We start from the raw sequence: 14813 nt of genomic DNA, 5'->3' as shown, positions 1-14813 counted from the left end.
TGTCGTCCCTTTACAGATTTTATCTCAAAGTCTATCAGCTGTACGTCAGCTTGCATTGCCGCCAGCAGCCCCCGGCTGTAGAGTCCTGCTTGCTGAGCCACTGCTTCTGGTTGAAGGTTCTGTGTCATTTGTACCACAGAGAATTCCTTTTATTGCTTGTGGTGATTGCTACACCGGACCCCAACGCTCGGCACACAGTGGGCACAGTGGGCACACAGTGGGCAGCTCGCTCTGAGAAACCGCGGCTGCTAAGTCCTCCGACTGGGCCTTCACTTCCAGTAAACTGACATCACGTGCCCTGATGGGCCACATTGAGAAAGACAGCGTCACCTTGTGGCTTTCTGCCGAAAATATTCAAGCTGAATCTCCTTATGGAGAAGCAAACAGACAAACCCCTTAAAAACTATTCTACAAAAATCCAGTCTGAATTCCTAGGAAAATAACAATGTACTTAAAGACAAAGTCTGTTAAATGACATGTTAGCTAAATTCAATATGTACTTGTAATTGGATCCTGGATTAAAGAAAATAATGACTATAAAGGGCATTACTGAACAGTTGTGAGCATTTGATCATGGATGGTATGTGAGAAATTAATATTTTACCAGTGTTAAATGCTACTCATTCTGTGGTTCTGTAGAATGTCTTGTTACTAGGAGATGTACACAGACTGTTAAGGGGGAAATGATATCTCATCTGCAACATTTATTTCAGAAAAAAATGTGTGTGCCAGCCATCCATATGACACACGTGTGCCACGCATGCACACATACGCACAGATAAAGCACATCGATAAAGTAACATTTGAATCTAGATGGGAAGTATATTCTTGCAAATTTCAGTAGGTTTGAAATCTTGCAGATTGAAGATGGAAGAGAAAAAAAGCATCAGCTTTGGCACTGGACCTTGGCCCTGGGGGGGTCTAAATGTTCATGGTACCCCCCCCCCCCCCCCCCTTTTTTTTGCTTTGGGGCCTTGGGCAAGTTATTTCCATCTCCTGCCAAGGGTTTTCTCCCACTATAAACTGGGTTAGTAACACTAACTGTCCCAAAGTGTTATGAGGATGAAGGATGGTGGAAGTAAGGAGCTGGCAGTGTGTGGCACAGAGTGAGCACTCAGTTAACGCCCGCTCTAATTATGAAGATGTATTTTGCTAAGACAGGTTCACGGGAAAGAACACATCAATGGGAAAGTTGGAATACTCCCACCTGCAAAGTGCTGGTACCCTTGCAGAAAACCACAAAATCCCCCCTTCTCTTTATTTGAAAGAACTGAGGTGTTTGGGAGGAATAGGATGAAAACCCATTCCAGGGGCTTAAAGAAACCACTGCAGGTAAGGGGTCGGGTGGGCTTGGGTGGAAGCCAGCAGAGCAGGCGGAAGGGCTATCCATGGTCTGGGGAAGCAGGGAGGGGTGAGGCAGGGAGGGACAGAAACTCTTGGGGCTCCAGGGCTGGGAGATAGTGACTGCTCTTCTCTCAGAGTAGAAAAACCACCAGTCGCTTTATCTGCCTTGTCCTGCCTATGTGCCTTCTCACAGAGCCTGCCCCCCGGCTCTGCTCACAGCCCCCAGATCCAGGCTGGACACCCAACGGGACAAGCCCTGGATCCAAGGCTTGGCTCACGAGGGAGGGGGCAGTTCTGGAGAGGAAATCAAACCAAGAGTCAGCTTTGCAATCACTTGGAGAATTTTAATGAAAAGCTGATTTCTCCACATTTGCCAGTCCAGCCCTCCCCAGTGAGGGGCCGAGATGGGGGCTCTGGACATGACCAGAGGAGCCCAGTCTCCCGCCCTCCTTCCCCTCCCGAGATGCCGACATCCTTTCTAACTGCAGAGCAGTGGCTGGGCAGGGGCTCTGGAGCTCGGAGCTTAGAGACCTTCTGTGCGCGAGGGCAGAGCCCCAGGAGCCCTGGGGGGCTTTTACAGCAGCTGCTGCGTGGGGTGGAATTGTGCCCTCCCAGAAGAGGGTGGGAGGAGGGCACTGCGGGGGAGCCTCCCAAGCTGCTTAGGACAAGAGCGAGAAGCAGAGTTGGCACAAGTTCAGGTTCAAGGCGTCCTCCACCCTAGCTCAACTCCAAACTGTTGATGTACTCTCGAACCCACTTCTTCTCTGGGTTGGCGCACACCTGACGGTTCTTCCTGGTGATAAAGCTGCAGGAGAGAAGAGAGGAGGACTTGGGCAGTGTGGAGACAGCCAGGTTTGGGGATGAGGGGGACTGAGGCCGGGAGGAAATGATACCGGGTGGGTTATTTTTGGAGCTCCACAATGGTGTTTGTGGCTTTCAAGGAAAGAATGCTTTCTCTTCTGTTGGGTCAAAGGGCTACAAGCCAGAAGCAGCTATGTGCGCACGGTAGCCCTCATGCCCCTGTACAAATACATGTACCCTGGAGAGCTCAGGGAATACAGGGCTCGAGGCGCCCAGGGTTGAGCGGGTCAACCACTCACTAGCCTTTTCTCAGCACTTCCTGTTTTAGAACCTGTGCTGGCTGCTGAAGATGCAGCGAAAAAGAGGCACCCTCCAGAACTGAGTCACGGCTGACTAAGTGCAAGACGAGGCGGCAAAACAAATGGGCAGTGTGGTTCTAGGTAACACAGCGCCTGCCACACGCAGCCACTCAACGAAGGAATCCGTCTGTGGATGAATGGAAGAAGGACTCAAGTGAGTCTTGAGTTCACCACTCACTGGTTAGATCACCTTGGGCAAATCGCTTAGGGCCTCTGAGTCTACACTTACCTCTAAAATACGGAGAGAAATAATTCCTACTTTGCACAATTGCTCAGATGAGATAAATGAGTGTGAATGAGTTTTGGAAAATACCATATATGTGTTGTTATTGGGGTGCTGTGGGGCCTCTGTTTTAGGGTGGATCAGAGCAACATGAGACCAGAGGTTCTGGTAGTGGATGTGGTGGCTTGGAGAGGTTGAGGGCCCTGAGATATGGACACTTGTCAAAGCAATTAACTGGCCGGGATGTGGAGGCCAGCCTACAGGTGTCGATGGTATCAGCTGGAGGGCTCGCACCCTGGGGACCATGGGCTCCGTCCAGCTGCCTGCCCTGCCAGTTTGCTGGGAGCGTGGTTCTCTCTGGGGGATGCCCTGGGCCTGGCCAGCAGTGCTTCTTGAGTTATTCTGTTTAGTAGCTAAGTTGTGTCCGACTCTTTTGCGACCCCACAGACTGTAGCCCGCCAGGCTCCTCTGTCCATGGGATTCTCCAGGCAAGGATACTGGAGTGGGTTGCCACACCCTCCTCCAGGGGATCTTCCCGACCCAGGGATCGAACACGCATCTGCTGCTTGGCAGGTGGGTTCTTTACCCCTGAGGCGTCAGGAAGGGGCCGGCAGGGCTGCCCGTTCATTCACGGCTTCCTCTCCACCTCACCCTGCCTCCCTGCACCTTTCTCACTTTGCCTTCTCCTGCAGGCCGCTTTCCTGCGTCTTTCTGGGATTTTTTTCAGACAAAGTGAAGGCTTGTGTTGTCTGATGAGGAAGCGGATCTCTGGGCCCCTTTTCCTGCTCTGTCGTGGAGAGAATGTGCTCTCAGGGGAGCTGCTGCACCTTCTCTGAGCTGCGCTCTGAGCGCCCCATCACCTCTCTTTCTCCCCCTTTCTCCACGTGCAGAGAAGAGAAATCGAGCAGAGGGCTGTTCTGAGTTGCCCTCTTGTTTGGGGTCGTGAGGGAGCTTCTGGCGCAGACCCTGCTCTGGGCCAGCCAGGTGTCATACAGGAAATCCTGCCGGCTCACTGTCCTCTCCTCCACCCCACTGGCTTGTGGCCAGGAAATTAAAGGTCAGGAAACCGCCATCTGGAGGCTCCTCCCTGATGAATGCGAGACTGGACGGCAGCCTCCCTTGCCAGGCCATCTCTCCCTGCGCCCCCCGCCTCCGTGGGGACCCTGTCTTGGCCCGACTGCCCTCTACCTTCAGCTGCTCCTCCTGGGGAGCAAGTGTGTTCAGCATCGCTACCCTTTCCCCTCATGTGCTCCCTCAAGTCTCTGGCCCCGGGTGTGGCACACCGTGGGTGCCTAATGAATGTTTATCGAAAGAGTTAGTGACTGGATGAATTGCATTTGCTCATCAAGTTTCACTTCTATGTATCTAAGAATACATTTTTGGGGAGAAAGATGATTAGTTAACACCTACCAGGCACCTACTTGTGTGCCAAGACATAGTCTAATTTCATTTTTCTTTTTATTATTCTCACTTTGACCCAGGGAGGGAAATACCTTTATTCTCCTCCATTTTGCAGACAAAGAAATTGAGGCTCAGAGAGGCGAAGTGGCGAGCCTGAGCTCACACAGATACTAAGTGGAAGAGCTGGGGTTCCAGGGAAGACAGGCTGGCTGGAGCAGCCGAGATGGTTGGAATGCCACTCTGACCTCAGAAGATCCCCTCCTCCTTTAAAAAGTGCCACAGCTCCGGCCCCAGCCCCGTTTCCTCAGCTCCTAACCCTTCAGCTCACACTCCCTGCTGGACACTTCCACAGGCTCACGGTGCTGGCATCTTCGTCCTTTTTCTGCTTTAATTGGAGTACAACTGCTTTACAAAGTGGTGTCAGTTTCTGCCGTACAATGAAGTGAATCAGCGGTGGACTTCTCCCCACCCCACCATCCCACCCTCTAGGTCACCACAGAGCACCGAGCTGAGCTCCTTGTGCTACCCAGCAGTTCCCACCAGCTCTCTGTTGTACACATGGATATTTATGTCAAACCCAATCTAATTCATCCCACCTTCCTGGGATCTTAGTTCCCCTCTCAAGGATGGAACCCAGGCCCCCCTGCATTGGAAGCACAGAGTCTTCACCACTGGACCACTAGGGAAGTCCCAGCCCTTTCCTTTTAAAGCAGCTCTTCCTTGGGACTTTGGGGGCTCCACGCTTCACCCTTCTCCAGGTGTGGGCTGAAACCTCAGCGTCACCCTCAAGCCCTGTCTCTTCCTTGCTCCTGACCTCACATCACCTCCCAGGCTTGCTGATTCCACCTCGGAAGTTTCCTCACCCCTGTCTCTCCTTCCCTTCAAGTCCTCTTCAGCCTCAGTACCACTCATGTGGACAGCCTCTCCACTGGACCCCTCTTGTCTAGACTTTCCCTGTTCTAGCTCATTTCAGTTTTGATTCCTTGTGGGGACCCTTGAGGCCCTCAATGCTTTTCTACACGGAGACTACAAAAACCTAAAGAGAGTTCTGGCAACATCCCTGCTGCCCAATACACCCTGTCCCTCAGTCCGATCCCAAGTCAAACAGCGCAAACTTGCCCTAAATCCCTTCTCTTAGCTGGGCCCCGAAGCGTTGCCTGTTCCTTCTTTCCTCTTGTCACGTTCTTATAGGGTGTCCTGGTCATTGCTGCATCTAACTGAGACCTGGAAGGGCAGGGGTGGAGGTTTACTCCTCTCTGCCTGTCCATAGTAGGTGCTCAAAGAAGGTTTTTCTGTTTCGCTTTTCTGTCCGAAAAATACTTGCTTTCAGAAATAAAATTAGTAGTTCTAAATAGCAAATATATAGTATAGCAATAATTTGAAGAATTCATCAGGACCAAAGGCCAACTCTGAATACCTACAACTCTGGATCCTACAACTTCGCTAGTGCCGCAGGAATTTTTGGATTAAAAAACTTCATCGTGGGTGGTCCAGTGGGTAAAAGACTCCATGCTCCCAATGCAGGAGCCCCAGCTCCATCCTTGGTTAGGGAACTAGATCCCACGTGCCACAACTAAGAATTGGTATGCTGCAACTGAAAGGGTCCTGCAGGCCAGCAGCTAAGACCCAGTACGGCCCAACAAATAAGTAAATATTAACAACAACAACAACAACAACAAAGTCCTCATTATACAGAAAACTTCACAATTGCCGCATTTTCATTCTTTAAGCCTCTATCGCCTTAAACTCCATAAGCAACTATCGCTAATGATCTTGCTAGCATAGAAAGAGGAGGCTCCAGAAACAGGCTCCCTCCCTCACTTACTGCGCAACCTTGAGCAAGTCACCGAACCTCTCTGGGTCTCAGTTTCACTCTCTGAAACGTTGAGAGAATTCGTCGTATCTGTCAGGGATGCTATGATAAAATGTAGAGCTAATGCATGTAAGACATTGGACACACAGCAGGAACTTCCTAGGTAGCAAGAATTATAATTTTTCCAAATGTCATAGCTTGCATGTTTAAAGGAGAATCTCATTTCATTATTTTTTCTTCATCAATCAGATACTATCTTTTTAACATGCTGCAACTAGGGCCTTGACCTTTGACCTCTCCTCTCTAGTTTCTCTGTGGTTGTGGATGGCTTTGATTGGGGGCGGGATGTGGGGGACTGTGGGGTCCTTTTCTGGAAAGGGATGTATGAGTTATCTTCTCCACTCAGGCATGTTGCAGACCAGGTTCAAGTAACAGTCACATCCATAATGATCAGAGAGCTAACCTAGCCCATCAGAATCAGGGTAGGGGGGTGGGGGGGGTGGTGCTCCTCCAGGAACACGTCTAGCTTGTTCCACGATAGCTGGGGAATTTGAATTCAGAGAGGGCAGAACCACAGCTGTTTGAGCAGCTGGAGGATGGGTGGGAATGGACCCGGCACCCTCTCTGAGGGCTCCTCCCAGGGGAGACTGATTCTGGGGCAGGAGTTTTCCCTCCCTCCCCGCCCCCCACCCCCCGAGGGTTCCATGGGGCTGAGACTCACACAACTGCTGCCATGGAGCACTTGCTGCTGGTGTAGAAATATTCCTGGACGTGGTTGCGGGGCAGCGGGCGGGAGAGGTAGGCAAAGCAGCAGGGCGTGGTGTCCGAGGCATCTGGGAGAAGGAGAGAAGGAGACTCCTGGATCCGTCGCCAGTGCACAGTGGGTACTGGCTGGGCGCTTTATAGGATTTATCTCCAGCAGACTATTTTCCTCCTTTGGCTGAAACTGAGGCTCAGAAAGGTAAAGACACTTAGCTATGGACACACAGTGCCAGAGTGGGGATTCTCTCACCTAACCCTTGAGGCCAGCTGGCCTCCTTCTTTCTACACCACAGCCCGATGCCTTGGGTTCTCAGGACAGGCTGGGTCTCCTCTGGGCTGGTCTTAGTTCCTCCGCCCTTATTCTTGCCCTCCTAGGATCCTCGGTGGATTCAGAACTTGGTTTCTTTGAGACCTAGGCTGGGTTGTGGGGAGTTTTTTAAAACTCAGACTTCATGACTCAGCCAGGGCACCAAAGAGGGGCCTGAAGATGCATACTGCATCGTGGGCACCTCTGACTGAAGCTACTGAGAGGAGGACGACCCAGTAGTGATATCAGGATGCCCCCGGGAAGGGTCAGTTGCCATTTCTGAACGGAGTAGTAGTGTTTCAGAGCCAAGAAGAACTGGGTTTGAACGCCACTTTTCTTACTTCCTAGCTGCGTGACCCTGAACAGGTTACTTAACCTCTCTGGACTGTCAAGGACAGCTACTCAAAGATTAGATGCAAATATTAAGTAAGATGAGATATGCAAGGCAATCAGCACAATACTTGATCCATAGTGGACATTTAATTAGATTTTGTTATCTGTTCTCTAAATCTATGAACTAGGGAAAGTATGACTGTCCCAGGAGGATTTTAGTCAAGTACTTAGAAACTTCTTAGAAACCCTGCTGGTGATGGCAGACATGAGTTAGTGGTGTTTGCAGGTCAGCTCGAGCAGCCTTTGCCTGTTAGTAACCCCAGTCCACACTCGGTGAGCACCTGCACAGCTTGGGGTGTAGACCTTGAGGACACAGACAAATTGATCAGAGGGGTCCCTGCCATGCAGTGGCTTAGAGATATATCCCAGACAACTGGACATCTGAGTAAAGCAATGCGGAAGAATATAAATCATAGGAGTCAGATGGTATAAACGCTGCAGTTGAAAAGAAGGCAAGGGCTTCCCTGGTGCCTTAGTGGTAACGAATCTCCCTGCTAATGCAAGAGACACACATTCAACCCCTGGTCTTGGAAGATCCCACATACCCATGGGGCAACTAAATCCCGGCTCCACAACTACTGAGTTTGTGCTCTAGAGCCCAGGAGCCGCAAGTACTGAGCCCAGGCACCCTAGAGCCTGCACTGGGCAACAAGAGAAGCCACTGGAATGCAAGGCACTGCAACTAAAGAGTAGCCCCCTGCTTACTGCAACTGGAGAAGAGCCCACGCGGCAATGAAGACCCAGCACAGCCAAAAAAAATAGATAAAAATAAATAAATATTTATATTTAATATAGAAAAAGGAAAGAAAAGAGGGCGAGATCCGGGCGAGTCTAAGGGCTGGCCCCGGGGACTGTGGAGGTCAGGACTTGGACTTACATGGGGAGGCAGACGCAGGAGCGCAGAGGGCGGCCGCCATCAGGAGGACAGCGAGGGCAGCGGAGAAGACCTTCATGGTAGCTGTGGTCAGAGGCTGGGGCGATCCACGTGCTGATCCTCTGCAGCTCCGGCTGGCCGTTTACAGGGCGCCCCGCGGCCCTTTATAGACAGGCAGGCGGGCAGACAGGGCGCCCCCCTCGGGGAGTTTCCAAATAGCAGCCACACACTGCTGCTGATAATCATCAGTGAAATTGCACAAAACGGAAAATAAAACTGAAATAGCCTCCGGAAATATATGTCTGTACGAGAGAGAGAGTGTGTGTTTGAGTGAGTGTGTGTGTGTCTCTCTCTCTTCTCACGGCCTTCGCATCCAGAGTGAGCTCATCACTTCCCTCTTGGCCCTCGAGAAGAGCCAGCGCAAGCCGCGGTGGCAGAAAATCTCTTCCACCGCAGACAGCCTGGGCTTTGTCGGCCGGGGCACTCCCTGGTCCTCCCAGAGGTCCGGGAGCTGCTTCCCCCCGGGGCAGGAGGAGGGGCGGAACGACCAGATGGAGCCTGGGTTCCCTGGTTCCCATGCAGTGCCCCGTCCATGAAGCACTGCTCGTCGTGATGAGATCTGTCATTGGGGCATGCTTGAAACCGAACCCAAGTGGCGGTCTGGATTAGACCCGAGGTCCTCCTTCTGTTTCAAAGCGTTAGATACAGTCAATGTTCATCAATTCCTATTTGGGTAATTCAGAATTAGTGACAGTTTGGCCTGGGCTGAAGTTGACTTCGGAGTTATCTAAAAGTGTCTACTGACAGTGATGAAGGCAAACACATTTCAAAAAGTGTAATTTAAAAAATATAATCTTATGCCAAGGATGTTTCTTGCTAGCTACTGTCACATATGTAACTTGGCAGCTGACAAGGACTGAATTACCCAGAATGGGGAGAACTTGTTTCTTTTCTTCTTTGTGAAGACTTTGAGGCAGGATGGTTGTTATTCTCCTTTTATAGAAGTGAACACTAAGCCTCAGAAGAGGTCATTAAGGTCCTCATAGCACACTGCAGGAAGTGAGGCTTGAACCCAAGTATTTCTTTTCTATTTTTTTCAGACTGACTTCAAAAATGAACCATGGTTGATTTACAAATTGTGTTAATTTTAGGTGTACAGCAAAGTGATTCAAATATATATGTATAGATAAATTTATATCTATCTCCATATACATATGGGCTTCTCAGGTGGCACAGTGGTAAAGAATCTGCCTGCCAATGCAGGGAACGTAAAAGACTCAGGTTTGATCCTCGGGTTGGGAACATCCCCTGGAGGAGGAAATGACAACCCACTCCAGTATTTTTGCCTGAGAAATTCCATGGACAGATGAGCCTGGTGGGCTGCAGTCTATGGGGTTGCCAAGAAGTCGGACACGACTGAGCACACACACACACACACACACACACACACACACACACACACTGTATATTCTTTTTCAGATCCTTTTCCGTTATAGGTCATTGCAAGTTACTGAGCATAGTTCCCTGTGCTGTACGGTAGGCCTTGTTGTTTCTCTGTTTTGTGTATAGTAGCGTGTATCTGCTAATTCCAAACTCCTAATTTATCTCTCTGCCTCTGCCTTCTCCCTTTGATAGCCCTAAGTTTGCTTTCTATGTCTGTGAGTCTGTTTCTGTTTTGTCAATAAGTTCATTTGTATCATTTTTTTTAGATTCCACATATAATTTATATCACATAATATTTGTCTTTCTCTGACTTAGTATGATAATCTAAGATATCTGACTTACCTCACTTAGTACGATTGTCTTTAAGTCTGTCCATATTGCAGCAGAATAGCACTATTCCATTCTTCTTTTATGGCTGAGCAATATTCCCTTGCATATATGTACCACACCGTCTTTATCCATTTATCTGTCTGTGGACACTTAGGTTACTTCCTTGTCTTGGCTATTGTGAATAGTGCGGTTATGAGCACTGGGGTGTATGTATCTTTTCAAATTAGAGTTGTCATCTTTTCTGGGTATATGCCCAGGAGTGGAAATGCTGGATCGTATGGTAACTCTATTTTCAGTTTTATAAGGAACAAGGAACCTCCATAGTGTTCTCTTTAGTGACTGCACCAGTTTATGAACCTAAGTACTTCTGATGACCATGCTCAAGCCCTTTCCACTGACCCCCATTAAGTTAAGCTGTTCATCCTCTCTAGGTGCCAGGTTTATTGTTCTAAACCTATAAGAATCCTCTTATTACCTCCTGACCTATTAATCAATTAGCAATAGAAAACACAGTTTTGGAAAACACAGGCCACGTCATTTAAAGAAATAAATTGCAAGCACTTAAGAAACATCCAACCTTCTACACAAAATGATCTGCCTGTTTGAATTGCTCCCTTCACAGAATCCCATTAGTCCCCAAACACATGGGAGGCTGTGTGGCCTAGTGGTTAAGAGCAGGCACTTTGGTGTTTTTCTCCTTTATGAGCCAGGTAGCTTCCTACAAGTTACTTCATCTGCCTGGTCTCAGTTTCCTCATCTATAAATCAGGGATAATAGTACTGGCTCCTCCCATAGCTGCTGAGACAATTAAGATCCCATAATGTGCTCATGCTTGTAAAGGTCTTAGTACAATTCCCGTTAAGTACTTCATAACATTAGCTAATGTTATTAGCTATTATCATCATCATATTATTAAGAGTAAGAAAATGGCAGTCCCTTTAAGGATATTCTATACTGTAGGGTTTTCACTGATTTAAACCGGACCCCCCCACTCCTACCGTTGATATGGATTAGTGAACTTTATTGTAGCTGTTTAGTCACTAAGTCGAGTACCCCTGTTTTGTGACTCTGTGGACTGTAGCCCGCAGGCTCCTCTGACCATGGGGTGTCCCAGGCAATAATACGAGAGCGAGTTGCCAAGCCATTTCCTTCTCCAGGGGTCTTCCCGACCCAGGGATTGAACCTGTATCTCCTGAACTGGAGGTAGATTCTTGACCGCTGAGCTGCCAGGGAAGCCTGAATTTATTACAGAGACTAATTTTAAGCAGGGGTGAGTTGAGGCTTAGAGAGGTTAAATGACCTGCTTAAGGTCACATAGCCTAAAGTGGTAGAATTCAACATGGAACCAAGGTTTGTCTGGGTTCCTAGCTTTCCACCACACTGGACTGTTTCTGGAGAAATCCTGAAACTTTTGCTAAGGCCCAGTTTCCCACGTGAGCTCCGTTTCTGTTGCCTTTCCTCGATCTCAGCTTCCCTTTTTCAGGAAGAAAGGAAAGTACTTTCCTGGATGCCAAATCTGCTGAGTTGGGACACGAGCTGAGGACAGAGATATGGGAACCACAGATGGACCAGATTCATCCCCATTTTTAAATCCAAGTGAACCTTTCTGGTGTGTGTGTGTGTGTGCCTGTCAGTATATAAGTGGTCGTGGAAATGGGGGTGTGGTTTGCAGGGCTGGTTGCTAAGCAGGAATAGCAGTGGGCATGTCAGGACTATTTTCTTCCCTTTCGGTGGTTCCAGTGGATTGTGGGGTTGCAGAGGAGAGAGAAGAACCCAATTGTGATTCACTTCTGCCCTTTCTCCTGTGTGAAATCAGACTCATGGAGTCAGTGCATCTGTGGCTCAAAGGTACTGATTCCAGGAGGAAATCAAAACACCTGTGTGAACAGTTTGGTACCTGGTGCAGGGTGTGTCCAATGAATGGCAACTATCATTAAGACTCACCCAGAATTTTATGTTTCTGAAAACCAGGACTGCCTGCCCGCCTGACTGAGCACCGGTGGTTGAGAGGATCTAGGGAAGTGATGATGGCCGATGTGCCTAGGGACCAGGGGAGGTACAAACGCCATGAAGATGCCTCTGCCCTCCCTGTCCTGCCAGTGTGCCTAGCTAACACCGCTCCTTCCACAAATTGTCACTGACAATTGCTGTGAGCCAGGCAACCCTCTCTTGGGACCCGGAGGGAGCCAGTCAAAGGCCTGCCCTCTGGAGCTTCTGTTTGTGGGTGGGGGAGGGGGAGCCAACCCAGGACAAGGAAAGCAGACTCCTTTCTGTGTTTCACTTCTCTTGTTTTCACTCCCTGGATACAGTAACAATGTCTTATGCTTTTTTGTTGTTGTTCCAATTTGTTTATTGCATCCTTTCCCTGCGTTCCAACAAATGTCTTGGACGTGACTGATGCTAAATTAATGCTGGTTTATGGGCTTCCCTGGTGGCGCAGTGGCTAAGACTCTGCACTTCCAAGGAGGGGGCCTGGGTTCCATCCCTGGTCAGGGAACTAGATTCCACATGCCCCAACTAAGCATTGGCAGGCTGGAATTAAAGATCCCTCTTGCCACAACTAGGACCTGGAGCAGCCAACTAAATATGGGGAAGGATACAGGCACCGATGCGTCGACCCCCTACCTCACGTGTGTTCCACCCCCATCTCCAGCAAGGGGACCTGCGGTGTCCCCGGCCTCTCGTTTGCACCCCGCCCCTCCTCTTTGCCCGTACCAGCCCGCAGGCGAGGCCCAGCGCGGGATGGAGAGGAGGGCGCGGCACGCCGAGGCTGGGAGGTCCGCGAGGGGCGCCCCCTTCCCTTTAGACGCCCCACCTTCTGTCCTGATCGCGCCCTCCACCCTGGCCCCTCGGTCTAGGCGGATGGGCGCCTTCCCGACCGCAGGGATGAGAGAGGCGCCCGCCAGGGTGGGCCGCTGGCGGAGAGGCGGAGCCCCGCAGAGGGAGGAAGCGAGGTATGGATGCTAAGAACCAGATGAAAGCTGTGAACGCTTTCCACAAACACGTGGAGACCGACCCAGACACACGCACACATCACTTTGCATGTAAGAGGTTCATAGACCCAGCAGGATCCTTGATGGGCCTCTCGAGTTCAGACAGCTGGTTCTCTGTCCTGAAGGAAACCAGACGCACGCTGCCCCCGGCCGAGTATGGCCCCTCCTCGGCCCTTCTGGCCCAATCTTTAATTTTCTCTTTCTTTAGTTAAACTGGCCGCCTGCCCAGCCTAACACTGTGACGTTAGGAAACCAAAGGCAGGCAAAGAAAGTGAAACCCCATGTCCTCTGGATTCCGAAGCTTTGCTCTGACCTGGAGTTCCCCGCCCCGTGACTGTGTGGGGAGTGGCTCTGGCTTTTCTGGTGGACATTAAAAAGAAAAAAGAAAAAACTTCCAGAGCCAGGGAAATTCCCTCCAGCCTCTAGGAATCCCAGTTGGGGGGCCCTGAGAGAAGTCAGCAGCAAAGTCATTTCCTCTGGATGACCCTTAATTGTCTCCATCCACAAGTTAGAGAGGGGGCTTCCCTTATGGCTCAGTGGTGAACAGTCTGCCTGCCAAGTCAGGAGACACAGGTTCCATCCTTGGATCGGGAAAATCCCCTGCTGATGTGAATGGCAACCCACTCCAGTATTCTTGCCTGGGAAACTCCTTGGACAGAGGAGCCTGGCGGGCTGCAGTCCATGGAGTCTCAAAAGAGCTGGACACGGCTGAGCAACCAAACAGCAAGGCAACAAATTGGAGATTTGCTCTCTGATTGTGTTTTTCTTCTGCACCCTCCTTAACACGAGTGACTATCTCAGGCTTAAGCCAGGGCGCTGCTGTCTCCCGCTGTGTCTGCAGGGCCCCCTGGGGTAGGTGCTAGTTTGTGAGGGTGTCGGTCTTTAGGGGGCGGCAGTGTGAAGGTGAAGGGGAGGCCTCCCAGTTGATGCAGGGAGTTTGCCCAGGTGGGAGCGGGATCTGAACCCCTATTCAAGACTTTTCCTGCTCCATCTTGCCCTGTCCTTTGATGCCGAAAGCTCAGCTTCTCTGTATACCGGTTCTGAATTTTCGAGACAGAGCTTTTCGTGAAGTAGAAAAGAATCGATTTATCACTTTTCCAGGCAAATGGGACCATGGCAGGCTCATGCCTTCAAAACCACTTGGGGAAGATAATGAGAAGTTTTATAGAAATTGTTGAAAGAGTGCGTAATCAGCTCTTGGACATTCTTCTGATGGGTTGATGGTGAGATAAGGAGGAGTCAACATCATCAACCTTCAGGTCCAGCGGGTCTGGGGTCTCCAGGCTTGTGGGCAAGCAGGCCATACTTCTCCCTCCTGCAGAGGGTTTCAGTTTCTGCAAAACAGCTCAAAGATATTGTGTGTATCCCTTGATGGGGAACCAGGACCTTGCCCCAAGGCTGCTCTTGACTGTTTCTGCCTGATCTCTCATCCCCTCCTTTCCCTATTTAACAACTGTCTGAATCTGCCCAGTGGAATTCAGGGAAAGTCATGAAGGCCATTAATCAAAGAAATGGGGGACACAGAAAGCCCTGTGCTCAGGAGGCCCAGGCGGCCCTGCACGGTATCTCCTGTTGGCCCAGCTGCGGTTTGCTCATCCTGTCGTCCTGTTCTGGGCCGCCCTTCCCTTCCCCATCCCCTGGTATATTTCACTGTCAGGGCACCGGCCATCACACCCGGGCTCCGGGTTCAACCACAGCGAGGTCGAAGGGCTGCAGCTGCTCAGCCTCCCTCTGTTCGCGCCTTTACCACACAGGACAGGGGCTGTGTGC

General features: G+C 50.3%; 1 protein-coding gene across 1 annotated transcript; it reads right to left on the bottom strand.

The window, feature by feature from the left end:
• Positions 1-1667: 1667 nt before the first annotated feature.
• Positions 1668-8413, bottom strand: CCL5 (C-C motif chemokine ligand 5). Its single transcript, XM_027975305.3, has 3 exons — positions 8281-8413; positions 6663-6774; positions 1668-2149 (listed from the first exon to the last, which is right to left on the bottom strand). Exons 1-3 carry the CDS (start codon positions 8354-8356, stop codon positions 2062-2064), a joined length of 276 nt encoding a protein of 91 aa, XP_027831106.1. The 5' UTR covers positions 8357-8413; the 3' UTR covers positions 1668-2061.
• Positions 8414-14813: the final 6400 nt, after the last annotated feature.

This window comes from Ovis aries, chromosome 11 (assembly GCF_016772045.2).
Source record: "Ovis aries strain OAR_USU_Benz2616 breed Rambouillet chromosome 11, ARS-UI_Ramb_v3.0, whole genome shotgun sequence".
Lineage (NCBI taxonomy): Eukaryota > Metazoa > Chordata > Mammalia > Artiodactyla > Bovidae > Ovis > Ovis aries.
This window is presented reverse-complemented; position numbering and strand designations above follow the sequence as displayed.